Here is a 27,038-nt window from a genome sequence, read left to right as displayed (position 1 = left end):
GAGATGAGGAGGGGGCCGGTCAGGTGGCAGTAGCCCAGGAGAGGAGGAGGGGGCTTGTCAGGTGGCAGTAGCCCAGGAGATGAGGAGGGGGCCGGTCAGGTGGCAGTAGCCCAGGAGAGGAGGAGGGGGCCGGTCAGGTGGCAGTAGCCCAGGAGAGGAGGAGGGGGCCGGTGAGGTGGCAGTAGCCCAGGAGAGGTGGAGGGGGCCGGTGAGGTGGCAGTAGCCCAGGAGAGGTGGAGGGGGCCGGTCAGGTGGCAGTAGCCCAGGAGAGGAGGAGGGGGCTGGTGAGGTGGCAGTAGCCCAGGAGAGGAGGAGGGGGCCGGTCAGGTGGCAGTAGCCCAGGAGAGGTGGAGGGGGCTGGTGAGGTGGCAGTAGACCAGGAGATGAGGAGGGGGCCGGTCAGGTGGCAGTAGCCCAGGAGAGGTGGAGGGGGCCGGTCAGGTGGCAGTAGCCCAGGAGAGGTGGAGGGGGCCGGTCAGGTGGCAGTAGCCCAGGAGATGAGGAGGGGGCCGGTCAGGTGGCAGTAGCCCAGGAGAGGAGGAGGGGGCCGGTCAGGTGGCAGTAGCCCAGGAGAGGAGGAGGGGGCCGGTCAGGTGGCAGTAGCCCAGGAGAGGTGGAGGGGGCCGGTCAGGTGGCAGTAGCCCAGGAGAGGAGGAGGGGGCCGGTCAGGTGGCAGTAGCCCAGGAGAGGAGGAGGGGGCCGGTCAGGTGGCAGTAGCCCAGGAGAGGTGGAGGGGGCCGGTCAGGTGGCAGTAGCCCAGGAGATGAGGAGGGGGCCGGTCAGGTGGCAGTAGCCCAGGAGAGGAGGAGGGGGCTTGTCAGGTGGCAGTAGCCCAGGAGAGGAGGAGGGGGCTGGTCAGGTGGCAGTAGCCCAGGAGAGGAGGAGGGGGCCGGTCAGGTGGCAGTAGCCCAGGAGAGGAGGAGGGGGGCCGGTCAGGTGGCAGTAGCCCAGGAGAGGAGGAGGGGGCCGGTGAGGTGGCAGTAGCCCAGGAGAGGTGGAGGGGGCCGGTGAGGTGGCAGTAGCCCAGGAGAGGTGGAGGGGGCCGGTCAGGTGGCAGTAGCCCAGGAGAGGAGGAGGGGGCTGGTGAGGTGGCAGTAGCCCAGGAGAGGAGGAAGGGGCCGGTCAGGTGGCAGTAGCCCAGGAGAGGTGGAGGGGGCTGGTGAGGTGGCAGTAGACCAGGAGATGAGGAGGGTACTATTCCTGCACATGTGAAGTTTCAAAGGATGGAAGAAGAGGAACCAGTTTAGAAACTGGGAGAGCCTAATGAAATGTAACAGCCTCTGACAGATGCGTTCTGCCTTCAGGAGTTTGGTTAGGACATCCTGTGCCCAGGCCAGTGGTTTCCTGTTACATCCTTGGTCTCTGTGGATGATGTAAGGGTTATGAAATGCATTTGTGTGAGGAACTTCAGATTCTGTTTGGGAGGGATGCCAGAGGCATAAGAGAAACCCCTGCACACATCTCTTCTGAACCTGTGAGCATTCCTGGTGATGTCTGCTACTTTCATTAGAATATAATAGCATTCTGGTTTGTTAACAGTTCCATTTTCCTATATTGCATTTTGTTCTGAATTTTTCCTATTGTTAATTAACTCCACATTGTAATGTGAATAGAATCTTGCCTAGCATATCATGATTAAACTAATTACTGTATGTTACCATAAATATTAGAATCAAATGTGTGTAAATTGAATTCTGGATGCTGAGGAGCACTTTCCTTCAGAGACACAAGGGAGAGAGAGGATAAGGCTTTGATATCTGTTATTGTGTTTGACTCAGATCTGGATTTGGGGAGAGGTCTGTTTGTATTCAAGGTGTGGGAGTGTGGGGGTGATAAATTGAGAGTCAGACCATCCTATCTGCCCTCCTCTCTATTTATCTATTCTATCTATTTAGTCTATCCCATCTGTCTTCTGTTTATCTGCAGTCCCCATCATTGGTGTCTTCCTGGCTATTTTACAATGTCTTTTAAATATTTTTTTGCTACCTAGATCTATCCATTTATCAAACTTGCAGTATGTTCAGCCTCTAAATTCTGCATTTTGCTGGCGTCTGTGGCATATTCGGCCCCGAGGGTTCTTCTGATACATCTGAGTTTTCTGCCAAGTCAGCAGAATATCTGCACCAAAACACCTGGCAATTTACAGCACAGTTCCGAAAGCCCATGGACAGTCTGAGTTTGTGGGTCCTTTAAGACAATAATTATAGTGCGGACACTGGTACACTTCAGTGTGATCAGATACTGGAATAGCAAGGGGTGTGGCGGGTGAGGACTGGGTGGTAGAGTTGTATATGCTGGTGAAGGGTCTCAGTAATGTAATAGCAGAGGGAGCTGCAAGGCAGGAATGAAGGGCATTGGCAGAGCTTATGTGGGTCTCAGTACTGGAATAGCAGGGGGTGCATTGACAAAACTGGGATTCCTTGTTCCTTTAACTCTTGAGACTGTAGTTTTAATAAATGCTAACCTAATATAATAAAACACAACACATATGTAACAGCTTTACAAAAAAATCCTTTCTGAATGTTCTTTCTCTTGTTGCAGATTTACTGGCCAGCACCTGTGGAATGGAGAGAGGAGTGTAACTGGGCCGGCAAGGACATCAATGTATGTCAGGGAGTTAACCCCCCTTGATACTTTCTTTGGTTTCTTTCTATGTGGCTCCTGGCACAGAGAGGACAGGTTTCTGGCTGTGAACACAGAGAGATCCACATTCAGCTGCTGGATAGCTAGCAAAGTTAGCTGCTGAATATACCTGGCTATGTTAAAGTTAACCAGTTAACTTTATCGTAAAGTTATACAGCTGTGTTAGCCAGATAATGCTGAAAATCTGTGTTTATCCAGCTTTAGCCAGATAGCTGACTCCATCCTGGAACACTCCAGCTGCGCCCCTGAGCTGGCTGGATACCTCTTTAGCAGAATAAACATCTGGCTATCTTGGGGGTTTGTCAGCGTGGTAGGATTTTCGAATCCAGCCGTTTGTTGGACTAAGTCTAAACTTAGCTGGTCAAATGGCCTTGAATATAGACCTCACAGAGGCGTCTAACCACCTTGTCATTGTCAGATAGTAGGGACGGGTTGCACTGTGCTATGTAAGATACATGTATCCTGTCTTTGATCTGTGAGAGTGTTAGTCACCAAATTGTGAAAATTATACAGCACTTCCAAGATCAAATCAATTTCTTCCCCTTCACTTCTGAAGAAGGCAACTGTACGGCTTCAAAAGTTCATGTAGCTTTTGGATAATTTTCATCTTGGTCTTTTGAAAGGTATAACAACCTTTCAAGGAATCAATGGAGGATAACCTTTGAACCACTGCATGAGACAGCATATACACAAGTAGTGGTTCAAAAGTTATCCTCCATTGATTCCTTGAAAGGTTGTTATACCTTTCAAAAGACCAAGATGAAAATTATCCAAAAGCTACATGAACTTTTGAAGCCATACAGTTGCCTTCTTCAGAAGTGAAGGGGAAGAAATTGATTTGATCTTGGAAGTGCTGTACAATATATATATATATATATATATATATATATATATATATATATATATATATAAATATGCGTATCTCTACTGCACAACATACGTGCATATGAAGGCTTATGCAGGAATACATGCACTGCATTGAAACACATATATCAATGCATTGAACGTACATAATTTTCCTACCTATTTGTAAATTATATGCATGTATATTTTTTTTGCATGAATGTAAATGGAAAACATGTTTTACAAGCGGGAAATAAAATTTTAATAAATGAAATGAAATAAATTCAGGACTTACTCCTGTAAGTCCTGATTTACATGCGCAAGTCAGCCAATTTTAAAACATGAGCGCGTCAAGGAAATTATTAGAGATGTGATTCGGCCAAACCTTTTGATTTGGCTTTCGTTATCGGCCCATCATGGGAAATTTCGTTTCCCATGGTTCGGGCCGATTTTTTTTTCGGCTATCCCGAACCGAAAATAAAATCCTCACCCCAACCCTTCAGATTTAATTAATTGCAACCCCCCACCCTCCAGACCCCCCCAAAACTTGCCTAAAGTCCCTGATGGTCCATCAGGGTTCCCGGGAGCGATCTCAAGCTCTCGAGCCGCCAGCTGCCAGTAAACAAATTGGCGCTGGTGTCCCTTTGCCCTTACCATGTGACAGGGGCTATCGGTGCCATTGGGTTTTCCAATCGTTTCGGGGGGGCCCCCGAAACACGACGAAATAGGAAATATCGTCTATATTTCCTATTTCGTCGCAAACGAATGCACATCCCTAGAAATTATCAGTTTTACTAATTAGTCCACCATTTCAAACAGTCTTCCAGGTCATCAACAACTTCCTGGTTGTTCAGCCTGATCTCCCACCCAATCAAAGATCAAAATCGTAGAGCATATAGAAAGACATGGTTTAATGGAACACAGTCAACATGGATTTACCCAAGGGAAGTCTTGCCTAACAAATCTGCTTCATGTTTTTGAAGGGGTTAATAAACATGTGGATAAAGGTGAACCGGTAGATGTAGTATACTTGGATTTTCAGAAGGTGTTTGACAAAGTCCTTCATGAGAAGCTTCTAAGAAAACTAAAAAGTCATGGGATAGGAAGCAATGTCCTTTCATGTATTACAAACTGGTTAAAAGACAGGAAACAGAGAGTAGGATTAAATGGTCAATTTTCTCAGTGGAAAAGGGTAAACAGTGGAGTACCTCAGGGATCTGTACTTGGACCGGTGCTTTTCAACATATATATAAATGATCTGGAAAGGAATACGACGAGTGAGGTTATCAAATTTGCAGATGATACAAAATTATTCAGAGTAGTTAAATCAAAATGGATTGTGATACATTACAGGAGGACCTTGCAAGACTGGAAGATTGGGCATCAAAATGGTAGATGAAATTTAATGTGGACAAGTACAAGGTGTTGCATATAGGGAAAAATAACCCTTGCTGTAGTTACACAATGTTAGATTCCATATTAGGAGCTACCACCCAGGAAAAAGATCTAGGCATCATAGTGGATAATACTTTAAAATCATCAGCTCAGTGTGCTGCAGCAGTCAAAAAAGCAAACAGAATGTTAGGAATTATTAGGAAGGGAATGGTTAATAAAACTGAAAATGTCATAATGCCTCTATCATTCCATGGTGAGACCGCACCTTGAGTATTGTGTACAGTTCTGGTCACCGCATCTCAAAAAAGATATAGATGCGATGGAGAAGGTACAGAGAAGGGCAACCAAAATGATAAAGGGGATGGAACAGCTGCCCTATGAGAAAAGGCTGAAGAGGTTAGGGCTGTTCAGCTTGGAGAAGAGATGGCTGAGGGGGGATATGATAGAGGTCTTTAAGATCATGAGAGGTCTTGAATGAGTAGATGTGAATCGGTTATTCACATTTTCGGATAACAGAAGGACTAGGGGGCATCCCATGAAGTCAGCAAGTATCACATTTAAGACTAATCGGAGAAAATTCTTGTTCACTCATCGCACAGTTAAGCTCTGGAATTTGTTGCCAGAGGATGTGGTTAGTGCAGTTAGTGTAGCTGGGTTCAAAAAAGGTTTGGATAAGTTCTTGGAGGAGAAGTCCATTAACTGCTATTAATTAAGTTTACTTAGGGAATAGCCACTACTATTAATTGCATCAGTAGCATGGGATCTTCTTGGTGCTTGGGTACTTGCCAGATTCTTGTGGCCTGGTTTGGCCTCTGTTGGAGTCATAATGCTGGGCTTGATGGATCCTTGGTCTGACCCAGCATGGCAATTTCTTATGTTCTTATATTCATATGTCAGGTAATTAGCAATTGTAAAAATATGCAAGTAAATTGGAAAAATTCACGCGCCTAAGAGTCGTTCAAAAGAGCAACTTATGTGCATAACCGTTGAGGGCCCCCCTCCGGAATGCCCCCTAGACTGCCCCTTTTTTACACGCGTATATGTGTATGCGAAAATGAATGATTATTTTTACGTGCGTAATGTTTTGAAAATTCACCTTTATGTTTGGACTCAATCTTTCAAATATTCTGTTTGGCAGTGTATAATAGCTAAGTCCAGTATGGAGAAGGAGTCGGGGATAAGTTTAACACTGACCGTGGTTGTCCTTGTCCAGTATTGCATGACAGCTCTTTATGGGCCAATGTAACAAAGTGCACTATTGATAGTGAAATCTTTTTGAACTGGTTTACAGGTAAATTTTCAAAGGAGTTACTCGCGTAAATGGAACATACTATCATAGCAATTTTCAAAAACCATGTACTTGAGTAAAATGCACTTATGCAGGTAAATCCTATGGACAATTCAATGGCATATATTGTAGCAATTTTCAAAAGCCCACTTATATGGATAAAGAGCATTTACATGCGTAAAACCAAATTTTACGCATGTAAATGCTTTTGAAAATCAGGCCCTTAGCGTCTTTTGTGAGCATTAAAATAAATTCCAATTTAATATTGGGTTTTAGCTCACAAAAAGTGTACTATTCCCAATTCACTGTTAGTGTGCTAAAAATAGCACACTTTAAATAAGCATGTCAATCATTTTCAGCACACAAATTTCATAGTGCTACCTATGTAAAAATGTTTACTAAGAATTCAGCATTAAAAAATTGTACTTCTGCTTTTAATACTTACCGTGATTTTTAACTTCACAGTTAGGAGTAAGTTAAGTTTAATTCATAACTCTTAACCATTGAAGGTTCAACTTCAGTGTTAAAAATCAGAGGGTCTCTGGTCCAGACGTCTGGATTTGAGATTCCCTAACCCAGGGCCGCAGAACCCTAGGCCAGGGAGCCTCTGAGCCAGTGCGCCTGAGCTAAACTGGCTCTGCTTCAGCTGATTCGCCCAATATTGTGCTATGCTGCGTAGTATTTTGCCAGCTCATCATTTTGGCCCAGGACAGAGGGTCCCTGACCTGGAAAACCCAATTCAGAGGCTGTTAGCCCCCCCTTCTCAAGTAGGCAGGCCCGAGGCTACAAACCAATTTTTCAAGAGAGACTCTCAGTAAAATTTCCCTTTGAAAAGCCTGCGGTGGCCAGTGTCACACGGCTTTCTTTAGCCCACATATTTTGCAGGTGCTCATATGGAATGGGAGGGCAATTTCCAGAGGGGATTTTTCCACAGGTAAACATCCATTTTCCTGCAGAAATCCCTTTGAAAATTTCCTCCTTACTGCTGAATTTTTACTTTACCACCATTTTAGTGCATTTTTTTCCCTTTGGTGCACATTGTTTTAACTGCCTTGTGTTATGCATGTCATTAACTTACTATACTGGACTGAAAGGCCATTTTTAATGCATTTGCTAAAAACAAACAAACCGGGGGCTAATTTTTGGCACTGATTTTTTTTTAACATTGATTTTATCATATAGACCCTAATTTGTATCTAAGTGGATTAAAATCATTTGGAGAAAATGAGACAGTTGGATATTTGGTGTGTCGCTGGATCAGCTTTACGATACAAAGCACTCTCTAACCCTTTCTGGATATTTCTCTCTCTTCATCTCAGGCCGTGTTCTCTGCTCATGACACCGTTAGCCAGTGATAAACCACAAGATTGCAGGTCCATTTTCACAGAGAGAGACATGTGAGGCTAATTGGGAAACTGACCAATTAGGTCCTGGAGGTCGTAGGGCAAGGATTTGTGAGACAACCACAGGCCTTGCTTTCACAAGGTGACGTAATAGTACAGACATTTTCTGAAGGCGACTAGGTGAGGAAGCGAAGAAGATGCAGTAATCTCCCTTTGATGGGTACTATGGAAGGACATATTGTTGGATTTCGAGAACCCTTGAGCCAGCTTGGACAGATGATGGTGCACCGTGGGTGGGCCCACAGTGGAGGTCGAAGCTGGGAGGTGGCACAGGGCAGGATCTTCACCACTGGAAGCCCAAGATCGCCCCCGGGAGGGGCCCTTGATGACCTGGGCTGCTTGGACTTATAGGCGGTCTCCTGTGAGCGAGTTCCTGAAGAGGAATCCCAGAATCCTGAGGAGGGCAGAAGCTGGAGGCAGGAGACCAACTGAAGCTTCACCACTGGAAGCCCGAGGTCCCCCCAGGAGGAGCCCATGAGGACCCAGGCCGCTTGGACTTACGTGTGGTCTCCTGGACGGAGCAGAACAGGACACCGAGAAGCAAGCTGGAGTCAGAAGTCCGGAACGGAAGCCAGAGCCAGGAGCCAGGAATGAACCGAAGTCAGAACCAGGAACAGAAGCCGAAGTCAGAAGCCAGAGGACGATCCGAAGTCAGAAGCCAGGGACAGATCCGAAGTCAGAAGCCAAGGAATGATCCAAAGTAAAAGCCAGGAACAGCAACTAGCAACTCTGTAGCAGAGAGAACCCTGTTGCAAGGCGAGGAGTAAGGCTGACTGCAGCCTTCGGGGGCGGAGTCATGTCTTCCCCCGCTAGCCTCTTTAAATTCAGTGCCCCGGCGCGCGCACCTAGAGGGGCGGGGCCAGTTTGCAAACGTCATCGGCGTCTCCCTGCAGAGGGAGCGCCGCGCAGAGGAGCCAAGCAGGCCCAAGCAGGCCTCAAAGTCACCGCTGCTGCGAGTCGCCCCACAGTAGGTGAATGGCCAGCCCACAGACCTCCGCGGGTCGGGGCCGAAACATTTTAGGAGGGAGAAATTGGGAAATGATTTTTTTTTTTTTTTGTTAGCAAAGTGGTTTTTTTTTATATTTCCAGGTTTATTAATCACTTCTCCCACAAGGGTTACAAAGTGATGTACAGTTAAAATATTACCAAGGCACTCATACTAACAATTACACGTTTTAAAATTAAAGGGTCAGAGGCCTCAGTAGAAAGCCAAGCTTTACATTGTTTACAAGAAACAGAGCATTCGTCCAGGAGCCTAAAATCAAATCATAAGCCACTAAGCCAGTGCATTCCAGGAGAAGGGGCCCAGACAAGAAAAAGCCCTTTGTTCTGTGCTTACCAGTCTAGAAGAAGGGCTTTCTGAGTAGAATGGAGAAACCTGGTGGGTTGGAATGCATGAATGAAGGTAGATAGTCAGAGGCAGCATCATGAATAATACAATAGATCATATGCAACACTTCAAAGTATATTCTAGATGGCACTGGAAGTTGTATGTGACAGCTGTATGTGCTCTTGCAACTTAGCTTCAAGAGTGGCTCAAGGTAATCTGCTGCCTGAGGCGAGGGATGAGATGGCGCTTACCCACCCAAGACACTGCACAAGCCAAATCATTGAGAGCGCCAAGGGGGGGTCCTCTTGAAGTCTGGCCCTTTTGGTGATTGTAAATGCTACAGAAGGGGGAAAGCAGGGATCAGAGTTCCCAGAAGAGTGGGATAATATTTCTAGGAAGCTGGCAAGCCTACCACACTCCCAGGAGCCCTACGACCTGCCTCCCACGTTTCCCCAGCATTTGCCCCTGGAGAAGTGGGAGATGGGTGAATGTAGGGTTCTGTGGGTGGCGGACTCCCTTTAGGTCGATGCAAGGGTATTAGGCGCCCTAAGCAAACTTTACAGCCTTCCGCCCCTTCCTTTCCAGCCCTCACTACACACAATTTAAAATTGTGCATTTATAATAAGCTCACGTCGATCACATTTCAAAATATGCCTAGGGACCTTTGTTTTCAGCTTTTGTTTGATTTTTTTTCTGGAAATTTCAATGTAATAACAGCAAAATCAGTGGAAAAATTAGTTTCCGATAAAACACAGGAAAAAAAGTCAGTGGAAAAATCATTTTTACATCGATATATATATATATATTTTTTTTTTTAGTTTATCACACTGAAATCCCCAGGAAAAATAAATGTCATACAAACAAAAAAGCTTAGTTTTGAGTGTTTTATCGGAAACTAATTTTTTCCCACTGATTTTGTTGTTATTATATTGAAATCCCCAGAAAAAATAAAATAAAAACTGATAATGATGGTCCCTAGGCATATTGTGAAGTGTGTTTGATGTGGGCTTAGCCCTCAGAAAGCCATGAGTAAACGTAATTACAATTACAATATAGTAAACCTCCCATACCAAAACAGCACTAAATGACAGCACTCAAACAGTAGCAACCCTACCTATAAAATGCAACACTGCAAATATTACACCAGCCCTAAAACACCAATGCACCTCCAATTAGGAAAACAGAACAAGCCAGGCTGCTATAGATCCCTACACAGACTACTTGACAGCAGAATGTATCAGCTTGGTCACACATGTAGAACACACATACCCTCAAATACAAAATAAAGAGACCATAAATTATAAACAGAAATGTGCAGACAAAAACTGAATTGGAAACCACAAGAAGCCGGACTCTTTATGGAGTGCAGCAATGGAAAAACAAAAAGAACATTATTCCTCATAAAACAATAATAAAATCATAATAGTAAATCTACATTAATAGAAAGAATAAATATTTCAAAACAGCTCATGAACAGAACATTATTCAATAATTAAACAAGAAAATGTTTAAAAAGTTCTTAAAAAACAATAAAATATTTCAAAACAATAGAAACATCAAATAACATTCAACTATTAAAACTAATAAGAATAAAAAAATTCTCCATACCTGGGATCTTTTGATATTCAGTCACTCTGAGTTCATCGTGGATTGGGGGAAGGGGACAGCACAGACTTTTTTTTTTTTTTTTTTAGCACAGACTTTATTCTTTGTCTTATAGAAACACACTTACAGACTCCCACTCTCATACACATATCCATGCACTCACATACACTTCCTGTCTCACACATACACAGGCTCTTTGTCCTCAAACACACACATGCACGGAGGTTCTCACTAACACCTTCTGTCTCTCACAAATGCATGCATACAGGCTCTCTCACCACACACACATACACACACACAAACATGCATACAGGTTTTCTCATAACACACATTCACATATGCATATAGACTCTCTTACAACGCACACACACACATATACAAACTCCCTCACAAAATACACGCATACAGACTCTCATAACTCACACACACACACACATGCTATCACTCTCTCTTACACACACATACACACACACGCACATTCAGCCTCTCTTTTTGGGCTTCCGGCAGGATGGGGTCCATCGCAGTCCCACCAGGCCTTGCTCTTTGGGCCACAGTGGGATGGGCTCCCCTGTGGCTCTGTCGGGACTCTCTCTTTGAGCTGTGGCCCTTCCGGGCCTTAGTCTTCAGGCTGCGGTGGGATGGCTCTGCCATGGCCCTGCCAGGCCATTCTCTGCTGACTAAGGCAGGATGGGTCTTGCCCCAGCCCCACCAGGCCTCACTCTTCAAGTCGTGGTGGGATGGGTCTCGCTCTGTAGCAAGGTGAGGTAGCCACCACAGGAGTGTTTTAAGGGGGAATATTTTGCTTTTCCAAAATTTTGTCAATTGAGGGAGCCGTCTCACATTGCCTTATGATAGAACCACCCCAGCTTAGCTCTAGATTACATGCACTGCCACATTCTGAATAAACTGTAATTGGTGCACTTGTTTTTTGGGCAGCCCAGCTAAGAGAGAGTTTTAATAATTGCATCAAGTGGAAACCACAACATGAAACAGGTTACATGAATCTGATGACGCCATGTATGGAGGCAGATAGTGAATATTCCAAAGATGGAATACACAGTCCATAACAATCAAGATAATATTCATTTTCATTGTCAAATAAGAATCCAGCCAGACTTCCAAAACTTTTACTTCATCAAGTACAGAAATGATCAGAGAGCCAATTTGAATTTGTCGACAGTAAACAGAGACGTGGGCAAGGCGCCATAGGAGTTCTGTTTTATGTTTTAACTTTAATTTGCTGCACACTAGCCAATGATCAACCTTCTGAAAGCATTTGTTTAGTCAGCATATAAACTTGGTACAGCTGAGTCCTAGGGAACAGGGGTGGATTGGCTTATCGGGGCTTCGGGCATGCCCCGGTGGGCCGGTCAGGTCAGTCACGTGACTGATGTAGATCAAAGTAGCCCCATACTTGCGGAGTTGCTGCGATCAACACCAGGACTCGCAGCAGCTCTCCTGGCAGAGGTCAGAGCCATAGCATGCCTATGGCCAATATGGTCTCAGCCATGGGCACCGCTATCTGAAGGACGCAATAGTGCAGCCAGAGATGTCGCCCCGAGGAGACGCAATGCCACGGCCCTTCCGAAATCAACGGTGGGGCCTGAAGAGGAGCAGCAGTGCGCCGTGGCCCTGCCAGAATTGCCGGCGGGGCTGGAAGAGGAGGAGCAGCACACCGCGGCCCTGCCGGAATCGCAGGTGAGGCTTCAGGAGCAGCAGCAGTGCCGCTAACCAGCCCCCACCTTATGTTGAGACTGTGAAAAAATTATAATCCTTTCCACCCCACTCCACCCTGCATCGGGGCCTTCCTGAATTCCTTTTCCCACACCAGTACCATCAGCAGATATCCCTGTCTGGATTTCCCCTGACCATCAATGTAAGTACAAATAATTTTTTAATATATTCAAAGGAGGCAGAAGAAAGGAGTGGGTAAGAGTGGGAGTATGTCAATGAGCTTGTGTGTGTGCATGTGTGAGCAGGAGATCCATGTGTGCAAGGGTATATGTGTTGCAGTGTGTTCAAGGGAGCATGTGTGTGTATGTCAGCATGTGTGAGGTAGCATGTGTGTGTGAGCGTGTGAAAGAGTGCATGGGAGCAGGCATGTTTGTCAGCAAGCGTGCATAAGGGAATGTGTGTATATATGTGTCAGGGAGTTGAGTGTGTGTCAGAGACCATGAAGGGAGCATGTGTGTGTTAGAGAGCGTGCAAGTTAGAGACCGGGAGGGAGCATGTGAATGTGCACGTCAGCAAACATGTGAGTGTCATAGAGCCTGGGAATGTGATTGTGAGTGTATGTAAGGGAGGAGAAAGTTTGTGCACCCCTTCCCCACTAATCCACAACAATCTCAGGATGGCTAGAATTTAAGTTGCCAAGTATATAAAGTAAGGGATTTATTAATTCTTATTGGACTTAAATATTGGATGTTATCTGATGTCTCTGCTGTTTTAAAATATTTTATTGGTGTTTGGGAAAATGTAAAAAATGTTAAATTATTAGTATGTTTTACTGTTATGATTGTTTTATATTTCTTGATTTTGTTTAATGATTTGTGAGGAATGTAATGTCTCAGTTTTTCAATTGTTGTACTACATACAGTGTCTATCTTGTTGCAGTTTCCTTTTCAGCTTTTGTCTGAAGGTTTCTATTTATGCTTCATGGTATCTTTTTTTTTTTTAATTCTGTATTTGGTGAAGATCTGTCTGCATTCTGCATATGACTGAGGCAGAGTATTCTGCTAGTGTGTAGGGATCTATAGCAGCTTGGCTTGTTCTGTTTCCTAATAGCAGGTGTATTAGTGTTTTAGGGCCTGGTATAATATTTGCGATCTTGCCTATTTCATAGGAAGGCAACACTGTAACTAATTGAAGGCTGACAATTAGCGCTGTTTTGGTATAGGAGGTTTACTATATTGTAATTCAATTTACTTATGACTGTCTAAGGATCAAGTATTACAGTAGGCCTAATACCATATGAATTCCAAGTATCATTTTTGAAGCATTTTTTTGGCTGGTGCCTAAGTAGAGCATATAAATATATACACATTTTTGTAAGTGATATATTTCCTCAGAAGACGGTACTTTCATGTCCCTTTTTCATGTAAGCTCTGTTATTAATGCATAATTTTTAATTGTGTGTGGGAAGGGCTGGGGGAGAGGGATCAAGGCTGTAAGGATCACCTAGGGCACCACACACCCACATCTCCCCCACCATTCACCCATCTCCCACTTCCCCGGTGCAGAGATGCTGGGGAAACATGGGAGACAGATACAGTAGGGTTCCTGAGAGTGTGTCTGGGTTGCCAGATTCCTAGAAATATTATCACTGACACTATCTGCTACTCCTCTAGGAACGTGGATGTTTTGAGAGGGTTGAGGGAGCCGGCCAGACGGGGACATTGTTTTGCTGGTGCTGCCTTACAATTTTGTTCCATGCCTGGCCTCAGGCCCTGCCTAATTGTAGAATTGCGAGGTTCCCAGGTATGGAGCGTGGGACTGGGACATTTCTTTATGCTTATTAATTTTAAGGTGTGTGTGTGTGTGTGCCTATATATGTAAATTATATTGTGTGTGTAATTGGGGACCCATGGGCCAGTATGGAGAAAAATCCCCCGGCCCAATATTTTCCCACAATCCACCCCTGCTAGGGAACAATAAATTTAAATGTCATCTGCATACATTGTGTAATTAAAACCTAGGGAGCTGATCCATTGTGGAAGTAGTGCCAAATAAATGTTGAACAATACTGGCAAAAGAATTGAGCGTTTTGACACTTCAGACATTAGACGCTTGGGATGAGATAGACTTATCCTCATTGTACCTGCTGTTTTGTTACTTGGAGGAAGGAGGTAAACCAGGAGGTACACGTGATACCAGTGTCTCGCAGCCAATAGAGTCTCATGACCTACAGTGTCAAATACAGAAGACAGGTCTACAGAAACAAGGATACAGTCCTGGCCTTAATCTAAAACTTCTCTACGGGAAATTGACAAGTGCTAATAATGCTGTTTCAGTGCCATGGTCTGTATGGAGCATGGATTGACCTGGTTCTAAACTGTTGGCATCCTCTAGATAGGCAGAAAATTCTCAAGCGACTGCTTTCAATTCATATTCCTAGGAGATGGGACTCTAGACATACAGCTGAAAAGTTTGAAAAATCAGAGAAGCCCTTTCTAAAAATAGGATGCATCATTGCTTCCTTTAGTTTGGCTGGAAACACTCCCTCTACCAAGGAGCAGTTAATGATAGACCTTAGGTAGGGTATGATCTCCTGCTTCTTTTTATTAAGCAAGGCGGGACCAACTTCTGTAGGGGAACCACTAGGCTTAGCAGTACGTAATAATTTATATAGTTACAAGTAACAGTAAATGAAGGCAGATAAAGACCCAAATGGTCCATCCAGTGTTCTTGGGTAGTACCTGCTGCTGCATGCAGGTCCCTCCCCCATCACTGTGTAAAAGAATAAAATGTTGCACAAGGAATTATTGGTGGAGAATGAACTACACCAGAAAGGGAGAAACTGCAGGAAAGAATATGAGGAATAGAGCTATGTCCCTGCTTAAGGAATGAATAACTGAGGGATTAGTTACCATAGCTAAAGATCTGCTAATATTTTGAATTTTTTAATCAAAATAATCTGCTAGAACATTTGCACTTAAATTATTACTCTCTGAAGTGGGTATATCAGTTGTATTAGCTTGTGGCGGCTCTCTTAAAGATTTAACAGTTTGAAAAAGTCATGTAGTCTATTCCAAGAGGATGTAAGATTATCAGAAAAATATACCTTCTTAATCTCCTTAATTCTATTATTGTAACACTTAAATTGAAATTTGTATGTTATTCTGTCAGACTCATGTTGTGGCTTCCACCAGCATCTTTCAAGTTTCCTATTGAAGCATTTCGTTGTTCTTAACTGTTCTGTGTACCATGTTTTATTTTTATAATTCTTGTTTTTAATTTATGGAGTTGCTTTGTAACCTGCCTCAATCATTGGAAAAGTGTGGGAAATAAATTGTAAGGGTTAAGGGGCTGAGTGTACCCTTAGTGTTGTGATACAGTTGATGCAGCCTCGAGAGCGAGCCCCCGAGGCCTACGCCAGCAACTGGCGAATGCGCCCTGTAGCAGGACAGTCTGTAGCTTCACCTTTACTAAGCACCTCCTCCGCGGGTTGAGCCCTTGCATTCTAGCAGCCAGCAGAACTTAGGTGGGTCACTAGGGTGGAGGTGGTACTTAGAGTCCAGAGACACACCAGAGATAGAAGACTAGACAACAGGTTTACAAGAGTCAGAGGAACGTCAAGGTCAGGGTAGGCAGTGGGCAAGAATAGTCAGGTGCAGGCAAGAGTTCAAGATCCAGGCGACAGACAAATGTGGTCAGGTCCAAGCAAGAAGTCAAGATCCGGAGCGGCAAGCCAAGGGTGGATGTGGACACAAGAAGACACTGGATGAGTCAACGAGGAAGACAAGCTGGATGAACTAGGCTGGAAGATAAGGCTCGGCTGGAAAGTAAAATTGGACAAGGTTGGCCTGGACGTCAAGGCAAGACGAAGCTGGGAACGCAGAAATGCTATAGCAACACACTCAACTTGGCAGGAGACCTGTTGCTGAGGCGAGGAGTTAAAGTCTGGGAAGCCCTTATATAGGGCTGAGGCACTGACAGCATCAGTGGGCACCGCAAGCATTTTCCCACCACAGGCCTTTTAACTAGTAGGCGGTCCAGCGAGCACGCACCTAGGGAGGATCAGAGGGAGCAGCATCGATGGTGGACTCCCATGTTGTGTGAGGGAGAGCCTGGCAGGATCCTGCAACGACCTCACGGACAGTTGCTGGAAGCGGTGGGGGTGAGTCCAGCAGCTCGTGAGGCCTTCCTGTGAGCCGCAAATCCTAACATAAATCCTGTAAACAAATAAATAAATAGATAAATAATGCCCCGAGCAAACTTCATTGATTAACTGCAGCAACTGTGACAAGGATAAATTATTATCTTTGAGGGCGATACAGAAAATTAAAATGACCATATTAAGTGAGGAGCCGGTCTTAAACAGAAGACACACTGAGGCTAATTTTAAAATAAGTGCGCGTGCGCCAATACACACATGTATCAGTACGCGAGCGGAGTTGTGCTAGAATCTTAAATCATGCATGCATAATTTAAAATACGCCTACCGCGCGAAAGCATGCTCCTAATTTTAAGAGGTTATTTGAGCAAACCTACTTCACATATCTTCCATAGGACTTTGCCTGCTTTAATGCGTGCATGTAAGTGGATTTTAAAACATGCTCGTGCGAGGGACACTCCCAGTTTTTCCAATTAGTCCACCAGTTTACCCAGTCAATCTGGAGGTCATCCAGACCCCTCTGGTTCTTCATCCTGCACGTTCCCCTGTTGACCCAGACCATTCACTCTTTCCAGTAAGCCCTAAAATGCAAGATCTGCAGACTTGCTCCTCATCAGGAGGAGCAGTAAAGATACACGGCTAACAAGCTGCTGCGTGCTGCGGCCTCCGGTCTTAAAATATGGAGTTTCGCACGTAACAGCTGGCCCAGCCCAGGAATGCCCGTGCCATTCCCATGCTCCACCCCTTTTTCCGCCACCTTATTTTTGCGCACCTACGTGGGCATTTTAGCCCAAGCAAGGCTTTTACAATCGACCTCACCATGTCTGCCACAGTGGAGGAGATCTTCATTTCCAAAGCCCCTAGCGATGACTGAATAATCCTTTATACTCCCCTCCCTGTGCTTTTTAATCCAGGGCGGTTGGACGGACAATTTTCAATTAGGGTAAGAGAGTCGTTGAAGTGGGCATCTTCCTTGTAAAGGAAAAGAGTTCCTCCTAAGTGACCAGCGCCGCCTCTGGAGCCAGGAGGAAGGACTATTAAGAAAAGCGCAAGGGAAACATGAAATCCTCTTCCCATTATGGTAGGGACCCTAACTGAACTTTCAGTCCCCTTGGACCAAGTCCCTGCCAAATGGCTACTGCAGCTCTCCCCACACCGACAGAGCTCAGAAATACTTCTGCTCGTGGCAGTTTATCTCTTTAAATCCCAGAACGCACTTATCAGTCCAGCTGAGGCGTGTGTGGGTGTGAGTTTGGGGTAGAGGGGGAGTGCGGCTGGAGAGATGGAAAATGCAGTGTGAGGAGGCTCCGCCATCACATTTTGATGGAAGCGTCAAATAATTTACTTATTTGCCCCTGCTTCTCCAGCACTAGATCCCCTCCTCTCATGATCTCCCCTTTTTTTTTTACCCCTTTTCTCCCCTTGTAAATCAGGTTTGATTGCTGGAGTAACAGGATTGATGGGGGAGAGAGGCACATTGTTCTCTTTATGTGGGGGGGAGGGCAGACACAGGCATGACCTTAGCTGTGGCCTTGTGAAACTCGGGACGCTGTTTGCTTGGTTTAGGGTCCAGCTTGAGGTGGGGAGACCGGGAATGCTTTTAACAGGAGATCTGTCTTTTACCCTGACCTGCCTTCAGGATATAGGTAGGAATGAGAAGGTGGGTTTGCTTGTAAATCAGCAGGCTTGGCCTCTGATCCTTGCAAGGCGTGTTATTAGCGCTGCTCTGCTTGACTTGAGTAATGGCTCTAGTGGAGTCTGGGGTGCCGAGCAGAGTTTTGTATTTAGGGGAAAGAAAAGATTCCAGACTGTTCACGGTTTGTTTGCTCAGTGACCCCAACCCTGACCTCAGAAGGATGGGGGGGGGGGGGGGTGCACCTTCCTTGAGGCGAGAGGGCAATAGGATAAATAGAATTTAATTTTTTTAATGTTTACCTGATCCAGTGGCCGATCCGATGGTGTCCAGGCGGGTGCTGACGGTCATGATTTAGGCTGGCGCAGGGGAGGCTGGCTAGGCTGGCTGTAATGGGCAGTGGTGGGTGCCCTGAAGGCATCCTGTTGAAAGCTGGCAGGGCTGTTTCTGAAGAGCTCCAGTTTTGTTTCGTTTCATTTATTTATTTATTTATTTATTTAGGGTTTTTATATACCGACATTCTCGATATACATATCGAATCAAGTCGGTTTCCATAGAACAAAACTGTCGCTGGTAAGGCGTTACATTAAACAAAGAACAGGGTATTGAACAAAAAACGTATGGCGTTACATTAAACAATAAACAAAGAATTGAACAATAGAACGTAAATCAATAAATATTAAATATTGAATATGAAATATATCTTTCTTTATTTATCTTTACTGTGGCCTGAGGTTAAGAGGGCCGGTGGCAGGAAAATGGAGACGGCATCAGGAGGCGGGCCCGGTACAAAACAGGCTGCCGGCAGGAGGAAAAGCATCGTTGCCTCCTCTCATGGCAAGGAGATTCAGGCCGGCAAAGGGGAGAGCAGCAGGAGCAGATTGGGAGAGCTTTACACTTCTTTATCGACTGCTGAACCAGTCTGCAGTTTCCACAGTGGCGGCTCATGTCTAGGTGCAATGGTGCAAACATACCACAAAAAGTAATAGAAGAGGTGGGGAGGGATCCAGGGTGGGAGGGGGAGGGTGGATGGGTGGAAAGGGGTACCAGATCGGGGGGGGGGGGGGGGGAGAAAGAAGTCTGTGGAATAACTTGCCTTATGAGATTAGGGTACAGTCAGATTTACTTCGTTTTAGGAAATTGTTAAAAGCATGCTTGTTCTCTATAACATATACTAGATAGCATCTTCCTCTTGGATTTCTGTTACTAGTGATGTGCCTGTATGAATTTTCTGTTGTATTTATTTGTTTTACATTGCTGATATTGTTTTGTTTTGCAACATTTTAAATGTGTATGTGCTGATGTAATCCACTGAGCATTGCAGATCAGCAGAATATAAATGTATTAAATAAATACTAATTAATAAGATAAATGGAAGGCAGGAGGACTTATGACAATAATGCACATTGTGCTACTTAGTTTTTCATACCCTTTCTCCCCAGCTGCCACTAACCTCCCACCTTTTCCTGAAGCTCAGATTTTATGTTCAATCCCTTCTGGCCTCTTCTGCAGGACTCTACCAGTAGATTTCTAGCTGGCAGGGCCTGCTCTTTTAAAGTAACAGAAAATTAAATGTCCATGCATACTTGGTGTTGACCTTACTTGCAGTGTCTCATTAACTAATCTTTGCCTTGACTTAAAACAAACAACCTCTGCTGGCTTAAGAAGAGGTTTATGCTCTCTGTGATTCTTTAGGTCTCGCTTTATCAAAGATTATCTGCTCTCAGCACTTCCTGTTGTCTTGTGATCTTGCTGGAGCTCCTGATTTTGAATGTCCAAATTAGGGTGGTTCAAACTGGCTTGACGGGGCGGTGCCTGGTTCATGAGTGGCTGGGTACCTGATTGATTATGACTGATTTGCTATCATTCCTTGATTTGGTCAGAGTTTACTCATTCCTGATTGGATGGCAGGGTCATCCTGCTTATTTGGACAGTGTTTGTCATAACATCATGGCCTGATTAGAAGGGGCCAGTGGTACTTTACTGAGTTCTCCTTTGTAGATTGGCTTATATAGCTATCCGGCTGATATCCCAAGTTATTAACATTAATTTATTTATTTGGCATACTTATATTCTGCAGAATCCCATAATGTAATCCAATGAGTTCATAATTGTCCATTCAGGTGCAGATCACTGCGATGGTGACTCGCTTCTTTTTCTATCAGCCTGTCTTCATGTTTTCTGCCTGGCATAGCTATTCTATCCCCTCCCCCAAAAGATTTCCAGCTTATATATATATATTGTTAAATTTAGATTTGTATTACATTTTTCAAGGTCTCCGTATACAGGCAGAATCATCACAATCTCAAATTTGCACAATGTTCGTTTTTGTCAAAAAAATGTATCAAACTTTCCAACTCCTCCCAACCCCTCTCCCTCCTTCCATTTCTACCATTCCCTATAAAATAAGTTTTATTCCAATTCTCGAATATTTCCCAAATTCCTAAGAAAGCTGGAAATTGATTTCTCCATATCACAGTCAGTTTTTCCATTTGATATACACTCATGAACATTTGTAGAATGAGAGAGTGCTAGGAGCAGAAGCTTTTTTCCAATGCACAGCTATCTCATATCTAGCTGCCAAAAGTATTTGTTTAATTAGTTTATTTTATTTTCTGGAGACCTCCTCCATCTGCCCATTTAGCAAGTATATCCTAGGACAGGGGTGCTCAAACCAGTTCTCAGGCTCCTCCCCCAGCCAGTCAGGTTTTCAGGATATCCCTAATGAATAGGCATGAGAAATATCTGCATGCATAAGAGGTAGTGCATGCAAATACATTTCATGCCTATTCATTCGCGATATCCTGAAAACCTGACTGTCTGGCGGGGGTGGGAAACCAAGGACCGGTTTCAGCACCCCTTCCTAGGATGCATCCCCACCTTCACTTGCATTATCACATTCTGAACCATCCTCCAGAAATGTATGATAATCTTACATCCCTACCATAGATGAGCCATTGTACTTTTCTCCCAACACTGTCACCAGCACAGATCTGACCTATGACCCTAGATTTTTTTGAGCCTAGCTAGCATCTGTAGTACTCTCAGCCAAATTAGTTGAGCTGGAGGACCTAGTGGCTCACAACCTTATAACTTCCTAGTCCTCTTCATCTATCTCACAGTTTAGGTCTCTCTCCCATGCGGCTTCGTGATGCATCTGTAGTTTATACATTTTAGATACCAGGCCTTTAAATACTGAAGTTTTACTACACAGAATCTCAAAAGGCATTTTTGTCTTTTTTTTTTTATCTCCTCTACTCCAATTCTGTATTCCAAGAAGTGCCTAATTTCAAAGTAGGCAAGTCTGAATCTTGTATCTGATATTTCCCTTTCAAATCCACAAAGATTAAGATCCTGTTCTTACATACTTGCCCTAAGCAAGATAATCTTTGGGAATCCCACTTTCTAAGATTCCTATCCCTTTACCAGGTGCAAATTTGCTATTATATTGAATAGGAGTAAAATGCAAATACTGTCCCCCAAGCCATCAGCCTATCTCTGACCCCTTCCCACATAGTAATAGTATTTATACCTTGTATAGGGATTTTATTTTTTTTTGTATTCTTGAGGTCCATGAATATTTCATGGAAGTCTCCCCTAGATAGTGCTGTTCTATTGCAACCCATTGTTTCACCTTCCCTTTTGCTTGCCAGTCCATTAAAGCTCTCAGCTGCACTGCCTTATAATAGTTTCACAATACTCATACTCATAACCTCCCCATCACCCTAGACCAGAAAATCACATCTTTGGTGACTGTTGGAGGTTTCTGATGCCAAATAAATCTAAGCATCATCTTCTGTTTCTTATTCAACATTTTCTTCAATGGGCAGCATCTGAAATAATTAAATTGCAGCAACACATTCATTTTTAAAACTGCAGTCCAGCCCATCCATGACAATGTTATTCCCACTCAACCCTGCAAATCTTAGTAATAATGTTAATCAGAGGAACAAATTAGCCTGCCACAGCTTCCTCCAATCCATTGTTATCTTTACTTCCAGATATTTCAAACTATCCTGGGCCGGCTTAAAAGGAAAATGCCCCTATATACTTTCCACTACTTGGCTGAAGATATTAATATTTAAAATTTTCAATTTACTCATGTTCACTTTAAATCCAGAAACCCTCCCACAGAGCTCCATCCCTGTTACCAAATTAAGCGGATACATTACAGGGTTAATTAATGAAAATATTACATTGTCAGAAAATAGTGAAATTTTATATTCCTCTTTCTCTGTTTGATCCCAGAGATATCAAGATGTCTTCTGATTCTTTCCACAAAAGGTTTCATCATCATAGCAAATAACAGGGGCAACAGTGCACATCCCTGCCTCGTCCCTCAACCTAACTTAAATATATCTGAATATCCTCCCTTTAGCTTAATACATACCTCAGGTGATGTGTATAACTTCCTCACTCAAGTGGTGAAATTTCTCCCTAGGCCAATTTTCTCTAACACTTTAAACATGAATGGCCAGTGCACTCTGTCAAATGCCTTTTCTGCATCAATTGCCAGCAAAAGAGATGAGATTTTACCCCTCTGAGCAGCCCAAATTACATTCAATATGCACCTCATATTATCCGGTTTGCCTCCCACAAATGAACATAAGAACATAAGAAAATGCCATACTGGGTCAGACCAAGGGTCCATCAAGCCCAGCATCCTGTTTTCAACAGTGGCCAATCCAGGCCATAAGAACCTGGCAAGTACCCAAAAACTAAGTCTAAACCTGATTGATGTTCGAGTATCAGATTAGAGGCAACCTAGGCCAATCTGCTGGCTAACAATTTGGCTAAGATATTTACATTCACATTCAACAAGGAGATAGGTCTTTATGACCCACAATTATCTTTGTTGCTCCCTTCTTTTGCTAGTACTGTTATCTCTGCTACTTTCATAGATGGCAGAAGCTCTCTCCCACATAACAAAGAATTAAATGCTGCTTGCAATGAGCCTACTAATAGCTCTTTGAATCTTTTACAGAAATGTGCTGTGTAGCCATCTAGCTCTGGAGCCTTATTCATTTTTAATAATTTAATTGCTATTCAAATTTCCTATTCAGAAGTTTTCCTTTCATTCTTGTGAACTAGCCGGTATATCCAATTTCCTCAAGTAATCATCCATTGCAGTCACACTTATATCTAGCTCAGGAGAGAAAGGTTCTTGAAAAAAGTCTCTAAACCTTTACTCATTCTGAGGAGAGTCAAATAAAAGCTTCCCCCTCAGTTTCTTATTTGCTTCTTATTTGCACTGTGTTTTTTTCCTTAGTTTATGTGCTTACAATTCCTAAGCCTTTTTCCTCTATTCATAGTAATCTTATTTTAGCTTTTGCATTTAATACCCAACAGAGTCAATCATCAAATTTTTAATTCATCCTTCATGTGCTCTAATTTACCTAATATTTTCAGGGATCCAGGCTGTTCTTGTTGCTCTTTCAGTTCATTGATTCAGCTCTGCAGGGTATTAGATTCCTTTTAACTCTCTTTTTTTCATGCTTGAGGCCCAAGCTAATAGTTTGCCATTAGTAACAGTCTCTAAACCATCCCATATAATCTGTGTGTGTTTGATTTAAAAAAAAAAAAAAAAAAGCTGTTAATTTTCAATGTCTTTTTTCCCCCCTTCCAACCACCCCAAGCACATTATTTTGATTTATAGACCATTATCCCAAATAAGAGGACAAGAAGGACATTTTTTCACAACAGGAATTAATCGGGGATTTAGATAAAACAAGGGAATAACCCAGCCCTTATCAATATATGTATTATTTTTCTCAGGTTCGGGGGGTAGGAATCACCATGGAAGAAATCTCTCTCTCTCTCTCTCTCTCTCTCTGTATATATATTTATGGTCAGAAAGCCATATGTGATTATGGGTTCACAACCTGACGGGTCAAGACCGTGTCCCCACTCCATTATCATACCCGGTGCCCCTTATTGGCAGTAGCGTGTAATAAGAACTCACCACACCTAGACAGAACAATATAAAAAACATTAACTACAAACTTGAAGGAGGGGGAAAAAATGAATCTGAAAAGGTAGCAACAATGTTTGCAACCGATATAAAATATCCAGCAATTTCATGAAGCAGTCAAATGCTTTAGGGAGGGGAGCAGAGGGAAAACAATATGGTAAGTTTGATAGTTAGTTCAGCTGATAAGGTTCCTGCACAGCACCAGTTAACTTGTAACAGTCAGAAAAAAAAGTGACCCCCCCCCCCCTCTCTCCACTAAGAAATTCCCCTCTAAGTACTCCAGCCCCCACCAATCACTCAACAGTGGTGTGTGCACACCCCTGGGAAAGAATTAACAAAGGGGGAAAAAATGCTTCTAATTCCATGAGGGCCCCACTCCTCTGAGAAATCTGTAGTAATGGGCAGGATACAATCCCGCTTTTTTCAGCAAACCTTTGTCACTTTGCTCAGGGTCCCAGTAGGCTGTGCCCCTGAGGGGGGGTGGGTGGGATATGAGCCCTTCTTGTAAACAGCTTCTATAAACAGTAAAGGCTGCAGCAAGGAGCGCTCATGGCAGCTTCTTAAGGCCTCATAATAGACAGGTTTGAATATACTTAGCTTTCTCTTTAGGAAGAGAAACCAGACCACAATCCTGGTGCTGGGTATCTGAATGGGGGATCCCCGATTCTACAGGATTTTTGTTGTCAGCTTCAACATCTCAGCTTTGTCTCTCTCTCTCTCTTTCCTTCCCTGGGACTCTTCCTAGCTCAGTTCTCTGAGATGCTGCTGCGGCCAGCCCTGCTCCCTTTTTTCTCTGCCCCAGTGCTGCAATCCTCAGACTCACTGTAGTACACACTGAAAATTAACCTAGCATCTTTTTTTTTTAAATTAAATACAAACTGAAAGTTTACCTAGCTTACTTTTTAATTCTAACATAATACAGAATATCTATTTACCCAACAATCTCTTTTCCCCCAAGCTTAAGTCACAAAATTTCCCAGGAAATCCTCTATAATCACCAGCAAAATCACTTCTGCTCTCAGTACTCCCTCAGCTGTAAAACCAGATTGGTGGGGGATCAAGAATCTGCCTATCTTCCAGAATCAAAATTACTACCAATCCTCAAACAGTGGAGGTAATCCCAATACCAATCACATCAAACAACCCACACTAAAAAGGTTTTTTTTACTATATGTTGCCCTATAAGTGTTCTTCTTTTTAATCAATTTCACCAATAATAATTTTAAGAATATTTAAAAAATATACTTTAACTACATCTTTTCACACTTACATATCATCGCTGCTCGATGCTCCTCTCAAAACATGGCGATGGTTCGCCATGTTTTGAGAGGAGCATCAAGCAGTGCTTTGCGAGCTTTTTCATGGATTTAAGCAACAAACGAGGGATGTGCAGCGGCTAAGTGGCTTCCCCTGACGAAGAAGCAATTCGAAACTGGGCCTTGTTGGGGCAAACGTCGCCAGTGGTTACACTGAAGCCTGAGGATTTAAATCCAAGCTAAGTGACATTTGGGATTACGCTCCATTATTGAATGTTTGTTGGGCGAACTGTGATCCTCTGTTTTGATTTTTTCACACTTTCATCTAAAGATGTCTTTTTGAATATATACAAAATAAAAAAAAACATTTTTGAGAAAATAATAAAAGGATTATAAGGTGGTCGGTGGTGCTTATGATTAAACAAAAAACCAAGTAAGGTACACCGGGAGGGTGCCCTGAAGTTTTATGAAGCATCACTCTACACCTTTAAACATTTTTTAGAAGTCTCATTGAGATAATATGTAAGTGTGAAAAAATGTAAAGTATATTTTTTAAATATTCATAAAATTATTATTGGTGGTATCTTCCAGAATCTGCAAAAGTTCGTGTGCCACTGCTCACTCCAATATCTTACCTAACTAAGAAAAGGAAGACTTGCTTCTAGTATATAATTTACAATTTGAGGGAGTTCTGCATTTGGTTTGATCAGTGTGGCTTTTCATCAATCTGGGAAATTATCATCCCCGAAGGAGTCATTGTCCTGTCTTCACAGGTGTTTTCCTGTTTGTTCACTTTTGATCTGCTTTTCCAATATCCTGCTTCAACAGCAGCCTTTCTGTTTCTGTTACTAATGCTGTTCAGTGTTCATGAGCATACACTGCACAGTTTCAGTGTTTACTGTTATACTGCCAAACTGGTGTTCTGCTTGCATGTTCACTGCTTCTGCTGTATTCAGTGCAGCTGGTTCTAAAGGGTTAACCTCTGACTTGGAAGCAGAGGATCCCCGGTGTTTTTCCTGGTGTGTATCTAGTCAGCTATGGCCAGGGCTGTGTACTTCAGCAGCTAATCTGACCCAGCCCTGCAGAAAAATCCTCATTTTGTCTGTCTATTATTGTGGCCCAGACTGCGCTGGTCACTATCTCCAGTTTATACAGAGCACAGAAAGCATTTCTTTTGTGAGCATAATTCCTGATTCAGATTCCAGTGTTGGAATTTCGAATTCTGCCTATAGAGTGACACAAGTGCTGGAAATTTTACTCCACTTCTGACCAGGAGTAAAATTTCCAGCACTAAAAAAAACACGAGTTAAGCCAGTGCACCTTTCTGCATTGGGGGATAATAGAGAATGCCTTCATTTACATGGGATACCCATGAGAGGGCGCTAAGCAGGACGCACACTTTTACACACATATTTTGTGTGCAATACTCCTTGCTGCTTTCAGAGTAACATTTGTGCAGAAATAATAAGCATACAACTGAGTGTAAAACTGTATGCTCTTCTGAACGCACCTTATTGCATCAGCCCCTCTGACTGTCATCATGTCTCTCCTCAGAGTGTTTCCCACATGATTTACCTTCTGAGTTACATGCCTTTGCATGTTCTCCCAGAACTTTCCTACAAACTATTGATCTTATTTTTTTCAGCTCACATGTCAATTTCTCTATGTACATGACTCCCGGAGTCTATTTAAGCAGTACATTTTGCTGCTATAGAACATCTTGTTGCTACAAGCAGATGAGACGCAAGCTTTTTCTCTCTGACAGCTTCTGGAACAGACACACCCAACACAAAGTATTCTGGTTTCCATGGAATTGTAATCTGTATAGTGTCTTCTAC

General features: G+C 43.5%; 1 protein-coding gene across 3 annotated transcripts in view; it reads left to right on the top strand.

Annotated features, from left to right (window-relative positions):
- The window catches only part of SEMA3B (semaphorin 3B), a 198,126-nt gene that overhangs the window by 80,911 nt on the left and 90,177 nt on the right, over positions 1–27,038 (top strand). For all 3 annotated transcript variants that reach the window (XM_029599589.1, XM_029599591.1, XM_029599590.1), the window contains exon 4: positions 2,542–2,604. In XM_029599589.1, coding sequence (XP_029455449.1) covers positions 2,542–2,604 — 63 coding nt within the window. The remainder of the gene's footprint in view (positions 1–2,541; positions 2,605–27,038) is intronic.

The sequence above is a fragment of the Rhinatrema bivittatum genome, chromosome 4 (assembly GCF_901001135.1).
Source record: "Rhinatrema bivittatum chromosome 4, aRhiBiv1.1, whole genome shotgun sequence".
NCBI classification, from domain to species: domain Eukaryota; kingdom Metazoa; phylum Chordata; class Amphibia; order Gymnophiona; family Rhinatrematidae; genus Rhinatrema; species Rhinatrema bivittatum.
This window is presented reverse-complemented; position numbering and strand designations above follow the sequence as displayed.